Source organism: Cynocephalus volans, chromosome 14 (genome assembly GCF_027409185.1).
Source record: "Cynocephalus volans isolate mCynVol1 chromosome 14, mCynVol1.pri, whole genome shotgun sequence".
Classification (NCBI taxonomy): domain Eukaryota; kingdom Metazoa; phylum Chordata; class Mammalia; order Dermoptera; family Cynocephalidae; genus Cynocephalus; species Cynocephalus volans.
This window is the reverse complement of record NC_084473.1, coordinates 26,289,627-26,311,135: the sequence shown is the minus strand read 5'-3', so window position 1 is coordinate 26,311,135 and position 21,509 is coordinate 26,289,627. Positions and strand designations below refer to the sequence as shown.

At 49.1% G+C, this 21,509-nt stretch overlaps 3 protein-coding genes across 8 annotated transcripts in view; 1 reads left to right on the top strand and 2 right to left on the bottom strand.

Annotated features, from left to right (window-relative positions):
- The window catches only part of IFT172 (intraflagellar transport 172), a 31,914-nt gene extending 23,132 nt beyond the window's left edge, over positions 1-8,782 (top strand). For both annotated transcript variants that reach the window (XM_063077895.1, XM_063077897.1), the window contains exons 31-48: positions 475-568; positions 714-778; positions 969-1,149; positions 1,387-1,496; positions 1,615-1,744; positions 4,473-4,571; positions 4,743-4,852; positions 4,982-5,045; positions 5,164-5,250; positions 5,530-5,646; positions 6,240-6,350; positions 6,545-6,664; positions 7,186-7,281; positions 7,503-7,562; positions 7,644-7,742; positions 8,030-8,183; positions 8,370-8,461; positions 8,674-8,782. In XM_063077895.1, the coding sequence (XP_062933965.1) occupies positions 475-568; positions 714-778; positions 969-1,149; positions 1,387-1,496; positions 1,615-1,744; positions 4,473-4,571; positions 4,743-4,852; positions 4,982-5,045; positions 5,164-5,250; positions 5,530-5,646; positions 6,240-6,350; positions 6,545-6,664; positions 7,186-7,281; positions 7,503-7,562; positions 7,644-7,742; positions 8,030-8,183; positions 8,370-8,461; positions 8,674-8,763 (1,879 nt within the window). In that variant the 3' untranslated portion in view covers positions 8,764-8,782. The remainder of the gene's footprint in view (positions 1-474; positions 569-713; positions 779-968; positions 1,150-1,386; positions 1,497-1,614; positions 1,745-4,472; positions 4,572-4,742; positions 4,853-4,981; positions 5,046-5,163; positions 5,251-5,529; positions 5,647-6,239; positions 6,351-6,544; positions 6,665-7,185; positions 7,282-7,502; positions 7,563-7,643; positions 7,743-8,029; positions 8,184-8,369; positions 8,462-8,673) is intronic.
- A 145-nt stretch (positions 8,783-8,927) lies between these two features.
- On the bottom strand, positions 8,928-10,548 carry KRTCAP3 (keratinocyte associated protein 3). 5 transcript variants are annotated; one of them, XM_063078152.1, is made up of 7 exons: positions 10,439-10,548; positions 10,122-10,306; positions 9,980-10,039; positions 9,598-9,804; positions 9,343-9,477; positions 9,124-9,236; positions 8,928-9,000 (listed from the first exon to the last, which is right to left on the bottom strand). In XM_063078152.1, exons 1-6 carry the CDS (start codon positions 10,461-10,463, stop codon positions 9,129-9,131), a joined length of 720 nt encoding a protein of 239 aa, XP_062934222.1. In that variant the 5' UTR covers positions 10,464-10,548; the 3' UTR covers positions 8,928-9,000; positions 9,124-9,128. The 5 variants fall into 5 exon arrangements, with proteins under 5 accessions (XP_062934222.1, XP_062934218.1, XP_062934221.1 ...); XM_063078148.1 differs by having other exon boundaries at positions 10,122-10,548; XM_063078149.1 differs by having other exon boundaries at positions 8,939-9,003; positions 10,122-10,548.
- A 74-nt stretch (positions 10,549-10,622) lies between these two features.
- Positions 10,623-21,185, bottom strand: NRBP1 (nuclear receptor binding protein 1). Its single transcript, XM_063078147.1, has 18 exons — positions 21,086-21,185; positions 18,064-18,293; positions 17,756-17,878; positions 17,433-17,534; positions 16,743-16,832; positions 16,549-16,589; positions 16,085-16,179; positions 14,517-14,600; positions 14,255-14,313; positions 14,003-14,101; positions 12,676-12,808; positions 12,391-12,496; positions 12,193-12,243; positions 11,958-12,093; positions 11,698-11,751; positions 11,547-11,610; positions 11,259-11,314; positions 10,623-11,174 (listed from the first exon to the last, which is right to left on the bottom strand). The coding sequence occupies exons 2-18, from the start codon at positions 18,271-18,273 to the stop codon at positions 11,070-11,072; spliced, it is 1,608 nt and encodes a 535-aa protein (XP_062934217.1). The 5' UTR covers positions 18,274-18,293; positions 21,086-21,185; the 3' UTR covers positions 10,623-11,069.
- Between the last annotated feature and the right edge of the window lie 324 nt (positions 21,186-21,509).

The window sequence follows — 21,509 nt, the reverse complement described above, 5'->3', positions numbered from 1 at the left end:
GCTTTTCTTAATCAAATATCACTAACACCAGTAGTAGGGTCACATTGCTGTGGGTAGTCTTGCTCGCTTTTTGGAAACTGTTTTTCTGCTAATGTAGCTGGGGCTCAGGAGTAGGTGTAGGAGCACCAGCAGCCCCCCTTTCCCTGTGAGCATGAACTGTAAGGCTCATGCCTCCTTTTCCTTCCATTGAGTTCGTCCTACTTCCTCACAACCAGCTAGCCTCAGAGAAAGCATAGGCTTTTTGGATATCTCTTAAGCCACAGTGACAGTGACGTGATATTATAGGGCTGCCTGCCTGTCTTCCTTTACATCTCTCTGTGCTTCTCTGTCACTTCACAGCTGTTATTTTAACTCTGTGCCTTTTTCTCCCCTCAATTCTTGCCCTTTCTCTATTTTCTCTTGCCTTCTGTTTTCTTCTTCTTCTTATAAAAGGAAATATTAACTAGGCAACCTTTTCTGCACCTTCCATTTCAGCTCCTTTGAGTTTGCTTTTGAACTCTCTCGGCTGGCCCTCAAGCACAAAACGCCTGAGATTCATCTCAGATATGCTATGTACCTGGAGGATGAGGTATGGATGGGATTTTGACCCTGACCGTAGGACCCACCTGTTCCATGCCTTAACCCACTGCTGCCAGGTGTCCAAACCTCCTCTCTCATGGCTGCCTGCGATGCCAGTCTCCTCGTTATGTGTGACTGCCTTTCTCTCCCTATAGAGTAAATTTGAAGAGGCTGAAGCTGAATTCATTAGAGCCGGTAAACCCAAAGAAGCTGTTCTCATGTGAGTTACCCCAGAATTCCTTAGTCCTGTCCTCCCAGTCACAGCACCAGGATCTTTCATGGTCCACTTCACCTTCATTCAGACCTAGTACCAATAATTCGTATATCCCTTAGTGACATGGCTGTTTGTCTCCCACTGTTGAGGCCTCAGTCCTATACTCAGTGTCTCCTATGTCCCCATCTGGGGTCAGGTTTGTTCATAACCAGGATTGGGAGGCAGCTCAGCGTGTGGCCGAGGCCCATGACCCTGACAGCATTGCCGAGGTGCTTGTGGGACAGGCCCAGGTGGCCTTGGAAGAGAAGGACTTTCAGAAAGCAGAAGGGCTGCTGCTTCGGGCCCAGAGACCAGGCCTGGCCCTCAATTATTACAAGGTGGAGCACTGGATTCGGGGCCATGAGAGGAGGGTGAGAGGGTATGGGAGCACACAGAGAACCATGCTGACCCCTGGTACTGAGGAGGATCGGGAGGTTAGCACTGGGGCAGGGGGAGAACAGAAGAAGGAGAAGAGAGGTCCAAGGACCCAGGAATCAGTGGGCCAGAGCACCTGTGTGGAGGTGGGAAACAGTGACACCCACCTCTGCTCTTCTGATTCCTGGAAATCTGAGCAGGAGGCTGGATTATGGAGTGATGCTCTGCGGATCTGCAAGGACTACATTCCCGGCCAGTTGGAAGTTCTGCAGGAGGAGTATGATCGGGAAGCTTCCAAGAAGGGGGCCAGGTATGAAGCCAGAGGTCCAGGCAGTGTTGGCAGGGCTGGGGGTTGGTCACAAGGTGTTCATAGGATAGGCCATGCTACCCCTCCCCATGCTTGGTTGTGGGCACTCTCATCTCCACAGGGGTATGGAGGGGCTCGTGGAACAAGCTCGACAGTGGGAGCAGACTGGAGAGTATAGCCGTGCCGTTGACTGTTACCTCAAAGTGCGGGACTCCGGGAGCAGCAGCCTGGTGGAGAAGTGCTGGATGAAGGTGAGGGCGGACAGAGCCCTTCTGGCCTCCTTTCCCCAGGCCTCTGTTCACGCTTAGCTCTCCTTCTCACACATTCATCTTTTCCTCCTGTGTCTTTTTGTGTGTAGTCAGGTAGCAGGTATCTGTTGAGCACCTGCTGGATGCTAGAGCCAGAATCTGTGAGGGCTGTAAAAGGGGATATAAGACAGAGCCCTGACAGCCAGAAGTTAGGGGAAGTTAGACTAACTTGTGACTCAATTAATTAACACCATATCTGAGTAAAGACTAAAGTATATGATTCAAAGTGGAGTTCAGGGCTGGCCCATGGCTCACTTGGGAGAGTGTGGTGCTGATAACACCAAGGTCATGGGTTTGGATCCCGATATAGGGATGGCTGGTTAGCTCACTTGGGAGAGTATAGTGCTGACAACACCAAGCCAAGGGTTGAGATCCCCCTACTGGTCATCTTTAAAAAACAAACAAACAAACAAACAAACAAAAACAAAGTGGAGTTCAGAGAAGGGTGAGATCTCTGTGGGCTGGAGGGGTGAGGAAGGCTCTGTGAGGGATGAGGGAGGATTTGGACAGGAGCTGGAAGGACAACTCCAGACCCAGGAGCTGGGGCCAGATGGAGGCCATGAAAAAAGTATGGGCTCCTCCTCCTCTATCCAGCAGCTCCTGAAAAGAAGCTCCTGGCAGATTAAGCCAGGCAGCATGTTTCACTAATTCTAAGACATCTTGTATTAGAGAAACAGAACCAACAGCTTGGATAGATAGATAGATAGACAACAGCGATTTATCACAAGGATTTGGCTCATACAGTTATGGATGCAGGCAAGTCTGAAGATGTACGAGACCCAGGAGGGCTGATGGTTCCTGTTTGAAGACCAGCAGGCTTGAGACCCAGGTAGTCAGTGTTTCAGTTTGAGTCTAAAGGCAGGAAGAAGCCAGCGCCCCAGCTCAAAGGCAGTCAGGCAGGAAGAATTCTCTCTTACTCAGGGAAAGGTCAGACTCTTTGTTTTATTTAGGTCTCCAACTGATTGGGTAAGGCCTATGCACATTAGGGAGAGCAATCTGCTTTACTCAGTCTACTGATTTAAATGTTGATCTTACCCAGAAGCACCCTCACAGAAACATCCAGAATAATGTTGGACCAACTATCTGGATACCTGTAGCCCAGTCAGGTTGACACATAAAATTAACCCTCATATATATATACCCACACATAAAATCACATTTGAATATATTTGAAATCGGTGTGCATAAGCAGTTTAAAAGATGCACCTCAGATACAGTGTAATATGGATGGTATTAGGAGTCATGAGGGCAGCAAGATTGACTGGTCCTCTAAATAAAATGTTGGTGTGATGATGCCCCTGCAAAATTTCCCTTAGGTTTCTGAGGTCTTGTAATTGGATAACCTCTAGAAGTTGTAAGGGAAGAAGTAGAGGGCTGGGCGGTTCGCTCAGTTGGTTAGAGCACAGCCTTATAGCACCAAGGTCATGGTTCCAGATCCCCATACCGGCCAGCCACAAAAAAACAAAAACAAAAGGAAGGAAATAGAAAGAAGGGCTGACGCTTGGTTATGAGATGATGGCAGATTTTAATCAGCAAGCATTTATTAAGCATCTGATGTACATAACTCTGAAGCATGTTTACTGATGTCTGTGCATGACTGTACCTTCTTCAGTCAGAGGATGGCTTCCTGGATGAGAGGGGCACTTTAAGTTTTGAAGGGCTTGGCAAGTAAAGAAAGGGAAGCAAGAATAGGTAAGGGAAAGACTAGGGGGATTAGCATAGACTGTAGCTACATTGGATCATGTGGAAATTGAAGTCTGGTGAAGATATCAGCATCACAGTGGAAATAGAGTCATCTTGCATAATACTTGGACATGTAGAATTACTGAGTTTTAAGGGTTAAAAGGAATCTTCAAGATCATCTAGACCAGCACTGTCTTCTAGAAATATAATGCAAACCACAAATGTAAGCCACATGTGTAATTTTCTAGTAGCCACATTTTAAAAAAGTAAAAAGAAACAGGTGAAAATAATTGTAATATTTTTAATTTAACCTGATACATTTAAAATATTACCATTTCTTTTTTTTTTTTTTTTTTTTTGTCGTTTTTTCATGACCGGCACTCAGCCAGTGAGTGCACCGGCCATTCCTATATAGGATCCGAACCCGCGGCGGGAGCGTCGCCGCGCTCCCAGCGCAGCACTCTACCGAGTGCGCCACGGGCTTGGCCCTAAAATATTACCATTTCATCATGCACTTTTATACAACATTATTAAGATATTGTCCCTTTTTTTTTTTTGTATTAAGTCTTTGAAATTTGGTATGGATAAAGAAACTGAGGCTCATAAAAGCCCAACACAAATAGTTTTAGAATGCCATGCACTCCTCGTTTTAGGGGTTCCCCCTCTGTACTATGCTACCAAGATTCAATTTGTGACAAAGAACTTAAGAAACCAGTTTGTCAAAAGTGGCAGTGAGTGACCTAAGGCAGCAAAGAAAGTGTCAGAAAGAGTTACAATGAACTGAGAGGAACAGAAAGGTACACCGATGGACATTCAAAGGCTGATGGACCATGAGTCAGGCTTTGCCCAGGAGGGTGGAAGGTGAGGGAGAATGCAAGAGAGAAAGATGGCATCCAGAGCGAAAAAAAATTATGAAATGGATCAGCCTGAGAACGCTTAGCAGTATTTGTCTCTCCTACCCATTTCCTTCTTCTGTTCAACCACTCAGGCAGCTGAACTCTCCATCAAGTTTCTGCCTCCCCAGCGCAGTCTGGAAGTAGTGCAAGCTGTAGGGCCCCAGCTGATTGGAATTGGAAAGCACAATGCAGTAAGTAGGGTGCTGGGGCTGAAAAGAAATAGATTCCACGGAGATGGGTGGAAGGTGTGTGAGGTGGGCCTCGTGGCAGGCATGGCATGCAGTTCTGGGGAAACGGGAGAGCTCATAGAGAGGGTCCAGGGAGGGGAGGGGAAAGCTGGTCTCTGATTTCCCATTTTGCAGGCTGCAGAGCTCTACCTGAACCTGGACCTTGTCAAGGAAGCAATTGATGCTTTCATTGAGGGTGAGGAGTGGAACAAGGCCAAGCGTGTGGCCAAGGAGTTAGATCCCCGGTAAACTCATGACCCCTTCCCACTGGGAAATCCTCTTTCACTTCCTTTCATAAAGACTGGGAGAACATTCTTATGGGGGGGGTTGGCATCCAGGACCATGAAGTTAGAGATCTCTGTATATCTTCACAGGTATGAGGACTATGTGGACCAGCATTATAAAGAATTCCTCAAGAACCAGGGCAAAGTGGACTCGGTGAGACTTCCAGAGTTAGCAGGAGGCAGAATGCAGGGAGAGGCTCAAGAGAGTCTCTCCCTTTTCTCCCTTATGTCATCACTCTCCTCTTGTAACTGTCTTTTCCATTAATCCGTAGCTGGTGGGCGTGGATGTGATTGCTGCCTTGGACCTGTATGTGGAGCAGGGCCAGTGGGACAAGTGCATCGACACAGCTACCAAGCAGGTACTGCTCTTTTTCCTATTCCCAGCTCTTCTCTACATCCCCCGTTGATTCCCATCTGCCCCACAGCTGCATCTCTCTTACCTCCACTAAAGCCTAAACCTCAAAGATCCCTAATCAGCATCACAGAGCTTAGTCTTCCACACTCTGAAAATGGAGTCAGAGGCTTGCATATGCCCTTTGCCTCCAAAACAAATCCATGGTCTCCAGTCACCACCCTACCCTTACTTCTTGGTCTTACTATCCCAACCTCACCCATGCTTTTCCTCCACCCCTGGACAGAACTACAAGATTCTACACAAGTATGTGGCTTTGTATGCGACTCACCTGATCCGGGAGGGTGGCTGTGCCCAGGCACTGGCCCTGTATGTGCAACACGGAGCCCCGGCTAACCCACAGGTACCAGCCTTCTCCGTGGGGTGAATGTTTCCCCAAGGGAATTTTCTTTCTCCTCCAGAACTACCCATCCTCTCAGGAACAGTTTTCAAAGGATTCTATTCTTAGAGATCATCATGCCCAGAGTCCCCACACAACCTCTTTGGAAATGTGCGGCCTCTCTGGAGGGTTTCCCCTTTGAAGAATACCCAGGGAGCTTCCCATGCACTTAGCCGATACACGGGGACCTGTCTTTCAGAGAGGAATCCCGCACACACCTCTAGGGCCTGCTGGACTTCCCGCCCTACCCGAGAACCCCAGCTCTCGGGAACATTAGCCCATTAACAGTGTGACTGTGCATCCACATTCATCCATTTGCCCACACTCACAGAGCACCAGCTAATAAGAAACAGTCATTTTCCTATCCTCTTCTTTCTCTTCCCTAAAAATAGTCAGCACTTGCTTCATCACCATCACCTACTACCCCCCCCCACGCACACTCACACTCACACTCACACTCACAGCCCGCTTCTCTTCCTCTGGCCCCACTTCCGCTGACTTTCTCTTCTGGTTGTGCCCTTTTCGCTCGGACCCCCCCCGCCCCCCTCTACTTCTAGAACTTCAACATCTACAAAAGGATCTTCACTGACATGGTGAGCTCTCCTGGGACCAACAGTGCTGAGGCCTATCACAGCTGGGCTGATCTTCGGGATGTCCTCTTCAACCTGGTGAGGAAGTTGGGTCAGCAACCGAGTAAAAGGGCTACTCGCCTGTCCCTGTCCTAGTCTCTTCTTTCATGCACATAAACCTTTACCCTTAGATGTACTTTACGTTCCTCTGTCCAGGTGGCTATCCGTGACCACTCTATGGCCCTGACACTCCTCTGACCTCTGCGCCAGGTTATGCTCTCTTCCTTCCTTAGTGTGAAAACCTGGTAAAGTCCAGTGAGGCAAACTCTCTAGCCCATGAGGAGTTCGAGATGATGCTGCTGATTGCTCATTACTACGCCACTCGCTCTGCTGCCCAGAGTGTCAAACAGCTGGTGAGTCATCAAGGGGCTGGAGGAGCACAGGGACACACCTTCAGATGTATGGAGTTGAATGAATTCAGGTTCTGGGCTCTTGGGCTCTAGAATCTACCCCCTTCTCTTTTAGCTTCACTTCTATCTAAATAAATGTTTAGGCCTTGCTGAGGTCCTCCTGTACTGCTTGGGCCCTCTCAGGGCTCTCTGCCTACACAGCCCCAGCCTCATTATGTTTAAGCATTCAAATCCCATGATGTATTTATTCACTTCTTATAATATACACATATTTTTGGCTTATTTGTGATAGTTTACTATATGTACTTAGATGATAGAATTATAAAAGTGGAAGGAAACTTAGAAATAATCTAGGCCCAGTTCTCTTATGCTGATGAAAAAAACTAAGACCCAGAACACCTTGACATCCAGAGCAGTTTGATTGTTGATTTCTAGTTCTGTGGCTGCCTTGGTTATAGGATCGTTGGTGTAGTAGCTCAGTCATTGTAGTGCCAGGAGCATAACACTATGACTTTAATCCACAGGAAACCGTGGCTGCCAGGCTTTCTGTTTCACTCTTGCGTCACACTCAGCTACTGCCTGCAGACAAAGCCTTCTATGAAGCAGGCATTGCTGCCAAGGTGAGCTTGGACATGGAAGGGTGGGGCCAAAGCGATAAGGAAATCAAAAGTTGGAAGACAGACTACGGCTTCTGCTCAGGTAGAGCAAAGCTGAGTGTGGAGCTGTTATTATGGAGAATATAGTTCTTCTCTATCTCCCTGGATTTTTGTATCTGCATCCTTGAGAAGCAGTATCCAAGCCCAGCTTGCTCACTTCCATTTGCAACTTGTCTCTGCTGCAGGCAGTTGGCTGGGAGAACATGGCATTCATCTTCCTCAACCGCTTTTTGGATCTGACCGATGTGAGTAGGGAAGTTGTGCCCAGAGGTGAGGAGGTTTTTCCTGAAACTGTGCTTATCTTATGGTTGCCCACTCCACTGCAGGCAATTGAAGAAGGGACTCTGGATGCCCTTGACCACTCTGATTTTCAGGATACAGACATTCCCTTTGAGGTGCCACTACCAGCCAAACAGCATGTACCGGTAAGGGGGCAGCATTGGAGAATGGGAAGGCCTCACCAGTGAATGCATTGAGAAGGGAGGACATCTTTGTGCTGCCATCTTTGGAAGGACCTTAGTGCTCACTATTCCTTCAGTGAAAGTAGAAGCAGAGTGGAAAGATATGGCTGCGACTGTATGCCACAGTCCCAGGGGGAGCATTTATGGCTGAAAGCTGATATACAGGATAAGTGCTTAGCAACCCCTCCTCCCCACCCTCCAGTTGCCTTGCCCTGCCCTGTGTAAAACTGCCGCTCCTCTGTCCTCCTCAGGAAGCTCAGAGAGAAGAGGTTCGAGACTGGGTGCTCACAGTTTCAATGGACCAGCGGCTGGAACAGGTTCTGCCTCGGGATGAGCGTGGTGTCTATGAGGCCTCCCTGGTGGCAGCGAGCACTGGAGTTCGGGCACTGCCCTGCCTCATTACAGGTATAGAACCCTGCAGCACCCCATATTGTGTGGTGAGTAGAAAGGAAGGGAGAGCAGCAGGATCAAGAAACCTTATTTGAGGATGCTAAAAACAGGACCATCCTTCCTTCCTGCCCCAGGTTGTTCTACATTATTCCCCCTCAATCTCTCTCAACCCCTAGTTCATCTTTTTTTCTTCCCCCACAGGATACCCCATTCTGAGGAACAAAATTGAATTTAAGCGGCCAGGGAAAGCTGCTAACAAGGACAACTGGAATAAGTTCCTTATGGCCATCAAGGTTAGAGAGGGAGACTTGAAAGATGAGGGTAGGGAGAGCAGCACTGAAAAAAGAAAAATACGAGAAGGTGGGTGGGATTGTCAAGAAGGCAGGTGCGGATCCTGAACCCTGCTCCCTCCGCATGACACTGAGATGGAGTCGATTTTCTTTACATCAGGAATGGTTTCCCAGCACTAATGAGTTCCTCTCATGTTCCTCCCATTTGCTCACAGACCTCCCACAGCCCAGTGTGCCAGGATGTGCTGAAATTCATCAGTCAGTGGTGTGGCGGCCTCCCCAGCACCAGCTTTTCTTTCCAGTAACTGGTAGAGCTGAGGAAGTTAGAGCCTCTCCCTCATTAAAGTTTTACAAGTAATTGAGACTAGTGTATTCTTTAATCAAAGTCACCCCCAACACCAGCACTGTGCCCTTTTCCCCCAAAAGGAATCATCATCAAGTAGAAAAAAAGAGAAGTTTTTTATAACAATTGTTTATTTCATCCTGAGTCAGGTCCCCTGGCTTAGTGGAAAACCCTTGTGGACTGAGCCTTGGAACAGCACCTGCTTGATGGAGGGAAGAACCAACTTATGTCAGAGGGGAAGGCAGCAGAGAACTAGACCCAGTTTTAAGAGCACTTCCCTGCCCCAACTCTTACCCAGGCCTCCACCCTCATGGCCCATTACCTGTCCTAAACCAAACTTTCCTGTGATGCCTGGATTTCTTGATTTTGATCCAGTAGCTGCTCATTTTCCCGCCTTTTACATTTTGGAGGGCCAAGCTCTGTCAGTTCCTCTAGCTGCAGAAGACGGTGGAGTTAGTACCCTGACCTTGAATGACAGATCAGCATCTTTTCAACACAGCCAATCTGTGTGGAATGAACCCTTCCTGTTCATCTTCCTTACCTGTCCCTGAAGCCCTTCCTTCCTGCAGGGCCCAACTCCACGTAGGGTGAGTGCAGCCACACAGCAGTAACCAGATAGAGCAGCCTCCACTGCAGACATGAGCAAAGAAGGGATCCAGAGAGCCAAGGCTGTATCCTAAAAAGCGAAAAGGAATGATGGGGACTTAGCAGGAGAGGGGCAGGAATTAAAAGGGCAGGAATTAAAAGGGCAGGAACAAGGCTTTGTGGGCCACAAGAATGAAGAGAACATGCTCACATAGATTCTTGTGGGGTCAAAGTGGCAGTCAGTATGTCCAGGATCCTGGTCCAGCGGTACCCAAGGATCCAGCAGTCCTGGATGGCAGTCAGCGATAAGACGGCGGCCACCATTGGCCACAGTGAGTGATACAGCAAGGAGAATGCCCAGGGAGCAGGCCACGGACAAGAGCAGGTTCACCAAAGCCAGTGCCAGCAGTGCCCAGTGCTGGCAGAGACAGGAGATGAGGATGAGCAGCCTGGGCCTGGCTAATTCTCCCAATGACTAGCCGCCTCAGTTTTTCTCTGAGGCTCCAACAGCCCATTGAAAGACACGGCTGAGTCGCCTTCCATTTCCCTGACTCCAGGCCTCATCACTACAAGCCCTACAAGTCCCCTCTCACCAGTGGTGGGTGAAGAAGGTTCCTGGACGCCAAGAGGGCCACAAGTCCCACGGAAACACTCTGTGGAAGACACAAGCCTTTGGCCCGCGGTGCTGGGCCTTCGTTGCTCCCGGCCCCGCCCCGGCCCTCCTGCTGCGCTCACCAGCAGCCCCGAGCCCACGGAGATGACATTGGCAGTGGTGTACTCCGACGTGACGGCGCCGCGGGGATTGGCCACGTGCCGCAGGACGGTGCCGTGCAGCACGGCCCCCAGCAGCAGGTTCAAGTGGCCCAGCAGGATGAGGGCGAGGCCCGCGCGCATCAGCCGCCGGGGCCCGCGGGCTGCGTCTGCAAAGCAGGGGGGACGAGTGGGCCTGAGCCGGCGGAGGGGGTGCGGGGGGCCGCTCTGGTGGGGCTGGCCGGGCGCATCGGTGGGCCGAGTGTGGTTGCAGGGGAAGGAGGGCAAGGGCCGGAAGTTACCGAACGTGAAGCGGCGGCACCTCATCCCGTCCCTCCGCGCCGCGAGAAGGCTCTACCTGGGCCCGGCCCCGCCCTCGGCGCTGGCAGCCGGTCCCGCCCCATCCACCTGAGGGCCAACTTCCGCGCCCGCCGCAGGCCCCGCGCCCTGCGCCCCCTAGCGGGGAAGCGCACACACACACGACGCTTTTAGCAAAAAGTAGACTTTTATTACAGCAGCAACTGAGGCGAATCGAATGGCCCCCCAGGGCCACCCCTGCAGCACCACCTTTCTCTCCCGCCCGTCCGCCCCAGCGGGACTGCAGGAGTCGGCGCCCCCAGTGCCTGTGGGCCTCCTTTCCACACAGGCTGGGCGGGAGCCGGCAGGTCTGCTGCAGCCCCCAGCCAGAAGGTGGCTGCTGAGAAGGCCCAGGCCCACGTCTGTGCAAAACAAGTAAACAAAGTGCAGAGGGGAGGAAGAGTAGGGGCAGGGCTAGGATGATGCTCAGAACCAGGGAGCCCCCAAAGCCCTCCTGAATAGGAAAGGAGAGAAGGGGCTTCACAGGGTAATACTGACTGAGGAAAAGGGACAGGAGGGCTGCAGCACGTCCAGGGACAGCCACAGCTCAGATTAGGGGCCTGGCCCGAGTAAGCTCTAAGAGGAGACGGTGACAGCGGCTGAGTTGAGGGTGCTGTTCCTGGCAAAATTGAACTTGTTTAGGGTCTCCTCGAGGAGAGAAGTCAGCCGGCTCTGGTCAGCCTGAAGGAGAAAAGCACAGTGAGACGGGGCTGAGAGAAGAGAAGGCCTAGAGGTGGCCAGGGCAGACGATGGCAGAAGCCTCACCTCGCTAATGAAGCCCAGCTGCACCAGCTCAGCTGCCAACTCGGGGATGTTCTCATCTGACAGAGAAAAAGGAGGGGGTGAGTGCTGTATGGGAGTGAGGGATACAGAGCCCTTCAAATAGCCCCCGTCAGCAAAACTGTCAGATCTACCCACCGATTTTAGAGGCTAAGGTAGTCATTCTGTGTGAGTCAATGTTTTACTGCCTTGTCACTTTCCCCACCCCTGAACATGTCCCTCAAAGGTAAGGTTCGTAGACTCTCCATCCTCTGAGGGAAAGGAGAGACTCACTTGGCATCAGGTCACAGCTCAGGTGCCGGTTCAGTTTGTCCTCCAGCTTCAGCAGAAGCGTCAGCTGGAGAATAGGACAGTCAGAACATGAGGCTCCTCTTCCCCACCCTCTGGCCACCCAACTCTATGCAGCCCTGGCACTGAGCCTTACATGGTGTTTGACTCCCTCCTCTACCGACTCAATGTTGCACTGCATCAGCACCACCTGGGGAGAGAGGACAGAGAAGGTCACTACAGTAGAGAGCAGTCAGTAAAAAAGACCCCAACACCTGGAAGCCTTTGCAGCCCATAGAACATGGTTGCCAGGGAACAGAAATGCATTCTTTTCTCTAAGGACAAAGACTTATTTAAGATGTCCTCCCTTTCTTCCACCATGACCATGGAGACATTCCACACCTACACAGCCCCCACCTTGCGGGTCTCCACCTCAGCTGGTTCAGGTGTTGGAGTCTTGACAGAAGGGGGCACAACAGGTGATGTCACCTCCTCCTGCTGTGGCTGCTGGGGCCGAGGCAGCCCAAAGGCTGTCAGAGGGTAGATCCCATTCCTGGAAGGAGATGAAAACAGGTCACATGGGCTCTGCAAATGCCTCAGGACATCCACCCCTGCTTCCTCAAGGAAGCCTGCCTTCTCACTCTTCTCTCACCTGACATCTTCAAGGAATTTATCTAATTCCAGAGCTGGTGACTGAGAGTACCTGGAGGAGAAAAGAGATAAAGAAGATAGAAGGAAAAAAACAAGCAAAATAGAAGATTCAACCATTCCCAGAGAATGAGTGTTTACACATCATCAGGGTAGTAGTGACCAATCTGTCCCATCCAGATCCTCTCAGTTAGTTACTCACAAAGTCTGAACTGGTTCTCTTCCTGGTCCTGCAGGGATTTCAGCCAGTACGGCACTGGTATCCATGTTTTTGGTGATCTCCTCTAGAGCGTTCTCTGGGATCATGTCTGGAGGGCATGATGGAGTGGGATGTTATGGAAGGACAGTCACATTAATGTCACAGAAGGCATGGAGGCAAAGAGGTATAAAGAATCCCTTTGGAAGCAGAAGAGGAAAAGAGCATGCCAGTGATAGACACAACGCTCCAGATTGGAAGAAAATTCTTGGGAGGGCCAAGGGGACTCACGTTGGTGTCCCACAATGCAGTGGGCAGCAAGGAGTTTGAGCGACGGCACTTCAAACAGTGCTGGGTGAAACAGAAGTTCTCTGGCTGTTGGTCTGCGAGCAGGCTCAGACTGCAGGCACTTTTGAATGAACTCCTAGAAAAGAGAACAAGGAACTGGAGCAGGCATCTGGCAACTCCTCCGCCCATTATGTTCATCTTTATTGCTTTCATTATACTTAGCACAAGGCTTTATAAACACTACGTGCTCAGCACTTGTTGAGACAACATACTGTTAAACATACCTGAAGGGGCTTTGAAAACAATAAGGTATTATATGAAAAACATCATTCACTATCTTTCTGGTTTTAATTATTCTTCTGTTCTCCAACCATAAACTTTCTTTTTAATGTTCAAAGTTTCCTTTTCCCTAATTTTCTACCTCTCTGCCTTATTAGCCCACTCACTACCTTTTTCTCCAACCCTTGCCAAATTTAGCTTCTTTCCAAACTTACCCATTGTGGTCAATAATATTCACCACCATTTTTATTTCCCAAGTCTACAATCACAATTTCCTTTGTTCACTATATTCATTGAATTCACTGGATTCCCATGCTTCCTCTAACCATTCCACCTCCTTTTCTATCTCCTGTAGGTCTTGTGACTATTAGCCTGCTTTCCTACTTTCAGTCTTGAAGGCCAACAATGTCACATACAAATCCTCTTTCACTTGAATACCCCACCCTAATGCTGAACTACAAACTTCTTCCACACTACCCTCAAGACTTTCCACTAGTCTTCCGTCATTTCTCTCCTGCTCTCTATTATACTTCTCTAATGAGTTACAAAGTATTCTTCTTCTTTGAACCTCCCTGTCCAGCCTCTACTTACTATATAGTCTACCTGATTCATAACTCTAATATCCTTTAAGTCTTATTAGCTCGTTATTTCAGGGCACCTTTCCTAAATAAATTTGTATAAATATAAAATCCCAAACGACTGATTTGGTTAATCCAAATGACTGATTTGCTTAAAAATATCAAGATGGTTGTCTTAGAGTGTAGAGCATTTGCCTAAGGTAACCATCAAATTAATTTACCTCCATGAAGACACACTTAAATCACCACACATTAAACCCCAATATTACCCATTTTAGCCCCCTAACTTTTGCATATGTATACAAAAACATGGTAGGCACCTTGTAAGAAAATGTCTACAGCTTCTGTCTTTCCTTTCTGTTTTATGTTCTCCTGTTCTTAGAAGAGAGCATATTCCCAGTAGGTAGAAAGGAATAAAAACCTGAAGACATTTGAAAGTCATTTAAGGCGGGATTGATCTTGAAGATCCTTACCCTCTGTAATGGGTCTTCTAGAAGCTGGATGGCACTGCTGATGGCTTCCTGTGGCACATAAGAGGACTCTCCATTGCCCTGAATCTCCAACACTGCCATCTGCAGTGAGGAGGAATAAAAACGAAGAGACCTAAGAATCTCAGTGCTCCCACAGTCATTCCCTCAAGACCAGCACCTTACTTGTCCTCCCTCCATTTGATCCTTTCCTCCTCTCCACCGCCCCCTCCCCCCACCCCTTTCTGGTCTTCTCACCTCCAGTGCACACATGCCAAAGGAGTAGATGTCCACTGCTGTTGTCACATTAGTGACTTCTAGGGAAAACAAAGAAGACTTTGGTGAATCAAGATTGAGGGCGGGGGTGGCAGAAATGTCTTAAGAAAAAAAAAAAAAGAACAACACTTTGTATACTAGTAGAGAAGGACTACAAATTTCAGTTGTATTACCTCTGTACCTCAGGTCATAAGGTACAAAACCAAGGGGATGAGGACAGGGCAGAGAAACCAGGATGCCTCACCTCCATACTCTGGTGCAAAGAAGTGTAGATTCTTCTGCTCTTCCCGACAAGTCTTCACATGATTGTTGATAGTGTCAGGAGCCACTGGGAGTAGGGAAGATACCCACAATCTGACCACCATCATCAAATCACAGTCTCAATCCAGAGAGAGGCCCCCAAAAGCCAAACTCTCACCTGAAGTCTCCTTTCTAACCCTCAACAGGCACAACCTATCCCCTTTCCCATCCTGATCTACAGACCACACATAGACACCACCTACCTCTGCTTTCCCGGGCCTACTGCTTTTCATCTAAGGTCCCTTACTCAGCAGCAACAAAGGCTTCACACTAAATTAATAGATGCATGGGGACTCTGGGCTGGTCAAGGAGCAGTGCAGTCTAAGGAAAAACTTTCACTTGTTACCTGCTCACCTTCCCCAAATCCCAGGTACATCTAATCCCTGATCACATGAAAATGTTTGGTTTTAGTTCTTTCATCTACAATCTGGGACCACTGGAGACCTCAGGAACTTGGATAAAGAAGGATAAGAAGCATTAACATACAACCAAAGAGATAGCCTCCTTCTTACCCACCTTTGCTGACTGAAACTCAAAAATAGTTCAGAATGTGGCCAACAACCTTGAATCAATTTCAAATTTAATCCACCAAAACTTTTTCAGCCCCTTTTCTACTCCCTATTCCTCAATACTGCCTACCACAGGGCTGAATGAGGAACCACAGCCAGGCCCAGTATAGACTCACTCGGATCATGAACAATGACTACAAGTCACAGAGAATCTGGGAGCACAGTATGATTTAGGGAATCGGCCTGACGATGAAGGGGAATATGAATCCAAGAAGTAAGTGGCCAGCCAGGCAGAATCCACAGGAAACAAGCAGGTTATGGAGGGGCAAGCAGGTGGAGAGCTGGCCGGGCAGAAGCTATGCAGGCATAATTAGGCAGGGGAAGTAGGGGAAAAGGGCTTGCTCCCACGACTGCATGCACTGGGCAGCCGCAAAGGGAGCAGAGGGAGCACAAACAGAGCCCCAATTGGGGCAGAGGGAGCTCTCACCATTAGCAAAAATCCTATGAAAGACTGTTGGGAACAGAGCAGCCCGTAAGCGGGAGGGAGGAAAACAGAGAAAAGTTGTGAGCGATGGAGCAGCCAAGCCCCAGACAAATGGACACACAAAGACCACACAGACACAGCACACAGAAATGTTTTACACTGCACACAGATACACAGCAATGAAAGCACTCACAGAAGGCACAGCCTGGAACCTCTTCTGGTAGGGTCTGGCTCCAGGAACTCAAATCAGACCCTCACACCCATCTCTTGCCTTTCCCAGTCTCCTATCAGTATGTCTGTATTAACCAGTTTCCCTCCAATATGGCAGAGGATTATATACCCAACATCCCCTCCACTAGTTAACTGGTCTTTCCCTATGATTTATCCCTAGCAAGGTCCTTTCTCTTATCATCAGCCCACACCTCAGAATTTTGCGGTTTTCCCCCATTCCTTTCATCTTACCCCCATGGTTCCCAAATTCCCGAGGCTCCCCTGCCCAGAACCTCTCCCTCCCCTCACCAGAGCCAATCTTGATGAGTCCGTTGTGCTGGATGAAGATGGTGTCACAGGTCAGGTTCCCATGGATGATGGGGGGGTCACAGGAGTGCAGGTAGCTGTGGGGGCACTGGGCTGTTAGAGGGGCCACTGGGAAATTAAGGGCAGGGGGAACCCAAGGGTTAAGAGGAGCAAGGGCCAGATCTCCTGCTGGTCACAATAAAGATAATCCCCACACTCTGAATCTCCATTATGCCTGATGATCTAAATAGCTGGATAAGTACTAGGAGAAAGAGGTAGGAGATAGTGTCGTGGTTAGGGCATTAGGATGAACACTTCAAAAGACCCATACAGGGCCTAATCTTGACAGTATATGACTCAAAGAAAGTGGGGAGAGGCAGAATGGAATAGCAGAGTAGTGCCTTGAAATCTGTTTGGAGGAACTAAATCAGGAAATACGGGAAAGAAACTAACCAGATACTACTTACCTCAGGGCAGAGAGGATTTGTGTGCACCAGCGCTTCCAAGCCTGGAACAGAGTTTCATCCAAGGGTCAGCAGTACTGCCCTCTCTTAACCTTCTCCCACCAGTTCCTTCATCCCTTCCTGATCAGCTTCATAATTAACATAACCTTTCTGAAACCCCCAAACTAAGCTAAAACTTTTCTACTCTCCCTCCATACCTTTTCATTCATAGTCTTGTGGTTCTTTTTGGTCTTCTTCAGAAATTGCTTAAGACTCCCAGATGACATGTATTCTGTGATAAAAATAACCTGGGGAGGCAAAGCACTTACTATAAGGCCATAAAGTAGAAATGATCCCTTACCTGGTACAATATACACCAGATATACCTGTATATTAAACTTGGAAGTTTTTTTTAAGTTTCTCTCTTTTTGTTCTTAGCATGACCTCCATAGATTGATTAGGAAAATAAAAACTACTGGGCAATAAGAGCTACGGGAAGAAGGGAGCAAAAGTTCTCTCATTTCTACACCATCTACAACCAGACAAAACACATAGGTGGTAGTTGAGTTCCTACTCTCATCATCACAGCAGCCAATTCCAATTGTTTCAAAACTACCTTATTTCAATCTCTGAATAGAAAATAAACAATAAATGTAGTTTAGTCTTTGCAGTAAGCTCAGGAAATACCAAGAAAAAATTCTTACCCTAGGGCCGGCCCCATGGCGCACTCAGGAGAGTGCAGCGCTTGGGAGCGCAGCAGTGCTCCCGCCGCGGGTTCAGATCCTATATAGGAATGGCCGGTGCGCTCACTGGCGAGCGCAGTGCAGACGACACCAAGCCAAGGGTTGCGATCCCCTTACCGGTCACAAAAAGACAAAAAGACAAAAAAAAAAAAAAAAAATTCTTACCCTAGCCTTGTTCTCTTTAATATCAGCCCAATATTTGTGAAACTTAACAATGTTGAGATGTTCCAACTGAATCAGATTATCAAACACAGCACGGACCTTTTCCTGGGAGCAAGGGAGACAGGGGATAATAGGGTTCACAAATCACTGTAATAATCTTGAAAAACCATTCCCTATCCCTCCCCAGAAATTCCTTAACCCCAACATACTCTCCTTATATTTAGCTTCTCAACACCAATTCTTCAACACCTGTGTTCTAATGCACCCCAACCCCACCACCACCCCTGCCACCCCCTGCCTGCCTTCATCCTTTCACCATGACCCACCTCCTGCAGCTTGTAGTTCTTGCGCTCAGAGAATTGTACCTCATTCCACACAACCTCTACACCCTCCTCTGTATCCATGGCCAGGTATGCACTGTCAATACCTGGTACATTCCGCTGATTCACCTGAGAAGAAATTCAAATGAAAAGGAATTAAAATTACTTAATGAACCCTCCATTTTAATACCATACAATCACCTTTTCCTAGACTCCAACCTGTTGAAGTTTGGTCTACCCCTCTGAGACTTTGCTCCTCCAGTTTTCACCTCTTGGAATTCACTCTCCCAAGAGTGACACTACCATCACTTTACCTCTTCTCGCCTCTTCTGCCAGCGCCCACAGGGTGACTCCTCCAAGATCTCAGACTCATCTTCGCTTTCTTCTTCTTCCTCTGGGGAAGCAGCTGAGGTTGTGGAAGTCACAGGAGGTGACACTGATGTCAGGCCAGGAGCTGAAGATGAGGATTCTACCTTTGGGTCTGAGCCACTGCTGAGTACTGTCTGGGACTCCCCCTCCGACATGCTGGAACGAAAACTCAGGCCTGGAATAGTGTGGGAAAGGATAAAAGGAGAAGGCAGAGAGTCAGGATAGATCTATAAAGATTTAATAATCCTAATAACCTCATCTGTGGCTTCAAAAGGAAATAAAACACATATCTCCCTTGTCTCTTATAAATCCAAAATCAGAATTAGTCCTATCTAAATAAGGAAACATTAACTACTATCCTAACTCTAGTCTAGAGAAGAGGGGCTATCTTAGTTGAAGGTGATCCACCCAGGAGTGGCAGACACAAGATTTATGGCAGCATAACGCCCCTTTGTAAGGTCCAAATGAACAGCTAAATAAAGTGCCCCATTCCTTCTCAGCAAATGCTCATCCAATAGGCTTCCCTTTGAATCCCCATGTACTCCTATATGCACTATGCTCTAAGCTACATGGGCACTATTCAGAACAGATGTCCAGACTCCAAAAGTTCCACTGAACCAGCCCTAAGGCTGGACATGAAGCACCCTCAGCCAACCTAACCAGTTGAAATCTTTGGCTGATTTATCCAGGAAGAATTAAACTTGTCATTCACTATCCATCTCTCCTTTACACAGAACAAGCCTGCTAGTCCATGGTGAGGTTATCCTTGGCAAGGTGACTGGCAGTGGTTAGTGACTTCATCTCTGATGACCTCACCTTCCCTATGATGTGAATGTGGCAAATGTAGTATTGGTTAGTAAAGTTTTTTGGTTCTTTTTCACTCACTCATTCAACAAATATTTATTAAGCACTTATTGTGGACCAAGCACTGGGCTAGGTGCTTGATATATAGTAGTGAATAAAATAAATGAGGATGCCCACACTCACAGAACCACAGATTCAAGGTAAAACTAAGACTTTAAGCCTCCAGCTTTCATTTTATTCACATTGCTCAAAGGCTCCAGAGTTCCCATTCTCTGGGGCCCTGGATCTGACACTGATATTTCTTCCAAATACAAATAACTCAAGATACAGCTTTTACAGGAAAAGGTATTATATATAGTATAAAAATTTTCCAGGGGCAAGGGTACTTGAAGAAAAAGAATTCTTAAAGAAAAATATCATTAACTTGTGCAAAAAGTCACAGGACAACCACTATTATTCCATATCTCTAAGAACAAAGGCTATGAAGGAGTTGAAACCTACGTGTGCTGGGTTCAAGGAAGTGCTCTCCAGTAGGAAAGGGGCATTCTGGGTAGTAAATTTGCTTCTCTATGTCAGTTTGAAATGCTGGAAGCCTCCAATTAACACTAATCCTTTGAAAGCCCATATTTCTTTTTAGAACTCTCTGCCCACTTCTGCCTATCTCTGACTCCAACTTACACTATGTTTAACCCGTCAGGAGATTTTTATTAGATGACATTCCAGTAAATACCAAAGAGCAACAAGGCACTACAGAGAAAATCTGGCAAGATACTCTTTCCCCATGTTATTTTTAAAATTTATTTTAAAGTTTTGTTTATCTTTAAATTAACTTATTAATTTTTCCTGCCAGCCAGGAAAGCTACTATCTGCATGTCTTGATAATCTACCAGAAAACTTGAGTTAGAGATCACTTTCCTTCTTCCTCCTCTGAAATGTAGCTAAGAAAATGGTAAGAAAGTCCACATCAGTTTCTTCCTAGAGCAGCTATATTCACTGATGTGTCTAGAATCTGAACAGCTAAGTAAAATTCCCAGCTAGATTACAATAGAAAATACCAGTGGAATTCTAATACAGGAAGGCCAATGAGCTCTAAAGAAACTTCTGGATCCAGGGCACAGACAACTAATCCACAGCAGGGCACCACAGGAGAAGCCAAACCTTCATGAGGCATATAGACTGGTGCCCTTGGGATGAGCTTGTCCCAGTAGGCAAAATGAGGGCAGTGTCCAAGACCGTCCAGCACTTCTCTTATTGATGAAGAAACCTTTGCAACACTGGGAGTTTTGCCTCAGACTTGAGAGGTTTAAAAGAGAACACTTATGGAAAAGCCCATTTACACCCATAAGGGGATTCTCCTCGCCTTCTTCAGCCACCGCGATACGTAGTATGTACACTTCGGAACAACGTAAATCGTCCTCCAAGGTCTGTCTCAGAGACTTTCACTTATTGGCCTGCAACCCGTCTGCCTGTCAACTCCTCCGAGAGAGCTCGCAAGCCACAGGCCTCTCGGCTGTCCTCACTCTGAGCGGACCAAAGAGGGCCTCTGAGACCCGCAGGACTGTCCGGTGGGAATAGAACAAGCTCAGGAGAGGAAGGAGGCCCCTAGAGTTTCACACTGCAACAGGTCGCCCTGCCCACTGCCTGGAAGGGAGCGGCATCCCTCGCGGGCGCCCGGCCGGCCAGGGTGGCGGGACCCGGGGAGCGAGCAGCGGCCACCTCATCAAAGGCCGGCCGGCTGAGCCGTCAGGGCGCAGGCCACGCCCCCGCGCTGTCGGCGCCCCGCCCCGCGCGCAGGCCGGGCCCGGACGCGGCGCTTCCGCCCGCCTGCCCGCCGCCGCCGCCGCCGCCGCCCCCGCCGCCCCCGCCCGTCGGGCCCCGCCTCTCGCAGCCGGAGTTCCAAGCGTACGTCAGGGCCTCCAGACCCGCGCCCCGCAGAATTCCGGGCCGCCGCTGCCACGCCGGAGAAGCCAGCGAGGCCGGGCGGGGACTGTGGGGTCGAGGCGGCCCCTCGGCTCCGGCGGGCCGAGCCCGGCCGGGCCTGGGCTACCGAGTGAGCAGGGCCGCCTTCCTGCCGGGTCCCCCCGATCCGGGACTTGGAGGCCGATCCGTCCGTCTTCTCACGAAGCCCTCCCTCCCCGGGGCCTCATTCCTCTGGGCGCTCACCTCCCGACTCCGCGACCCGCAGCCTGCGCCTCAGCTCTAGCTTTGGTTCGGAGGCTCCGGCTTACAGCGACTCCCTCACAGCTGCGCTCCGCAGCGCAACCGAACTGCGGGCCCCGCCCTCGCGGCCTCCTGGCCAACAGCTGGGCGGTGCCGCACCACGGTCAGGTTTCCATTGGACAAGGCGGCAGGGTGGGCGGTGCCCGGCCGCACGGTCGCTCGCAGCGATAGTCGCAACCCGGTCTCCTTCCCTTGAGCCGGTCGGGCCGAGACCTCTCCGAGAGTTCGGTCTTCTTGGTCCCACTGGGGCTAGTGTCTCTGTCCACCCTTCCGCCCAATCTGGGTGTCCCCGATGATTCTTCTGGACCAAGGAAAGGCCTTTTCTCCTTCTTGAAGGCGCCATGACAGTTCTAATCCCACGAAAAGA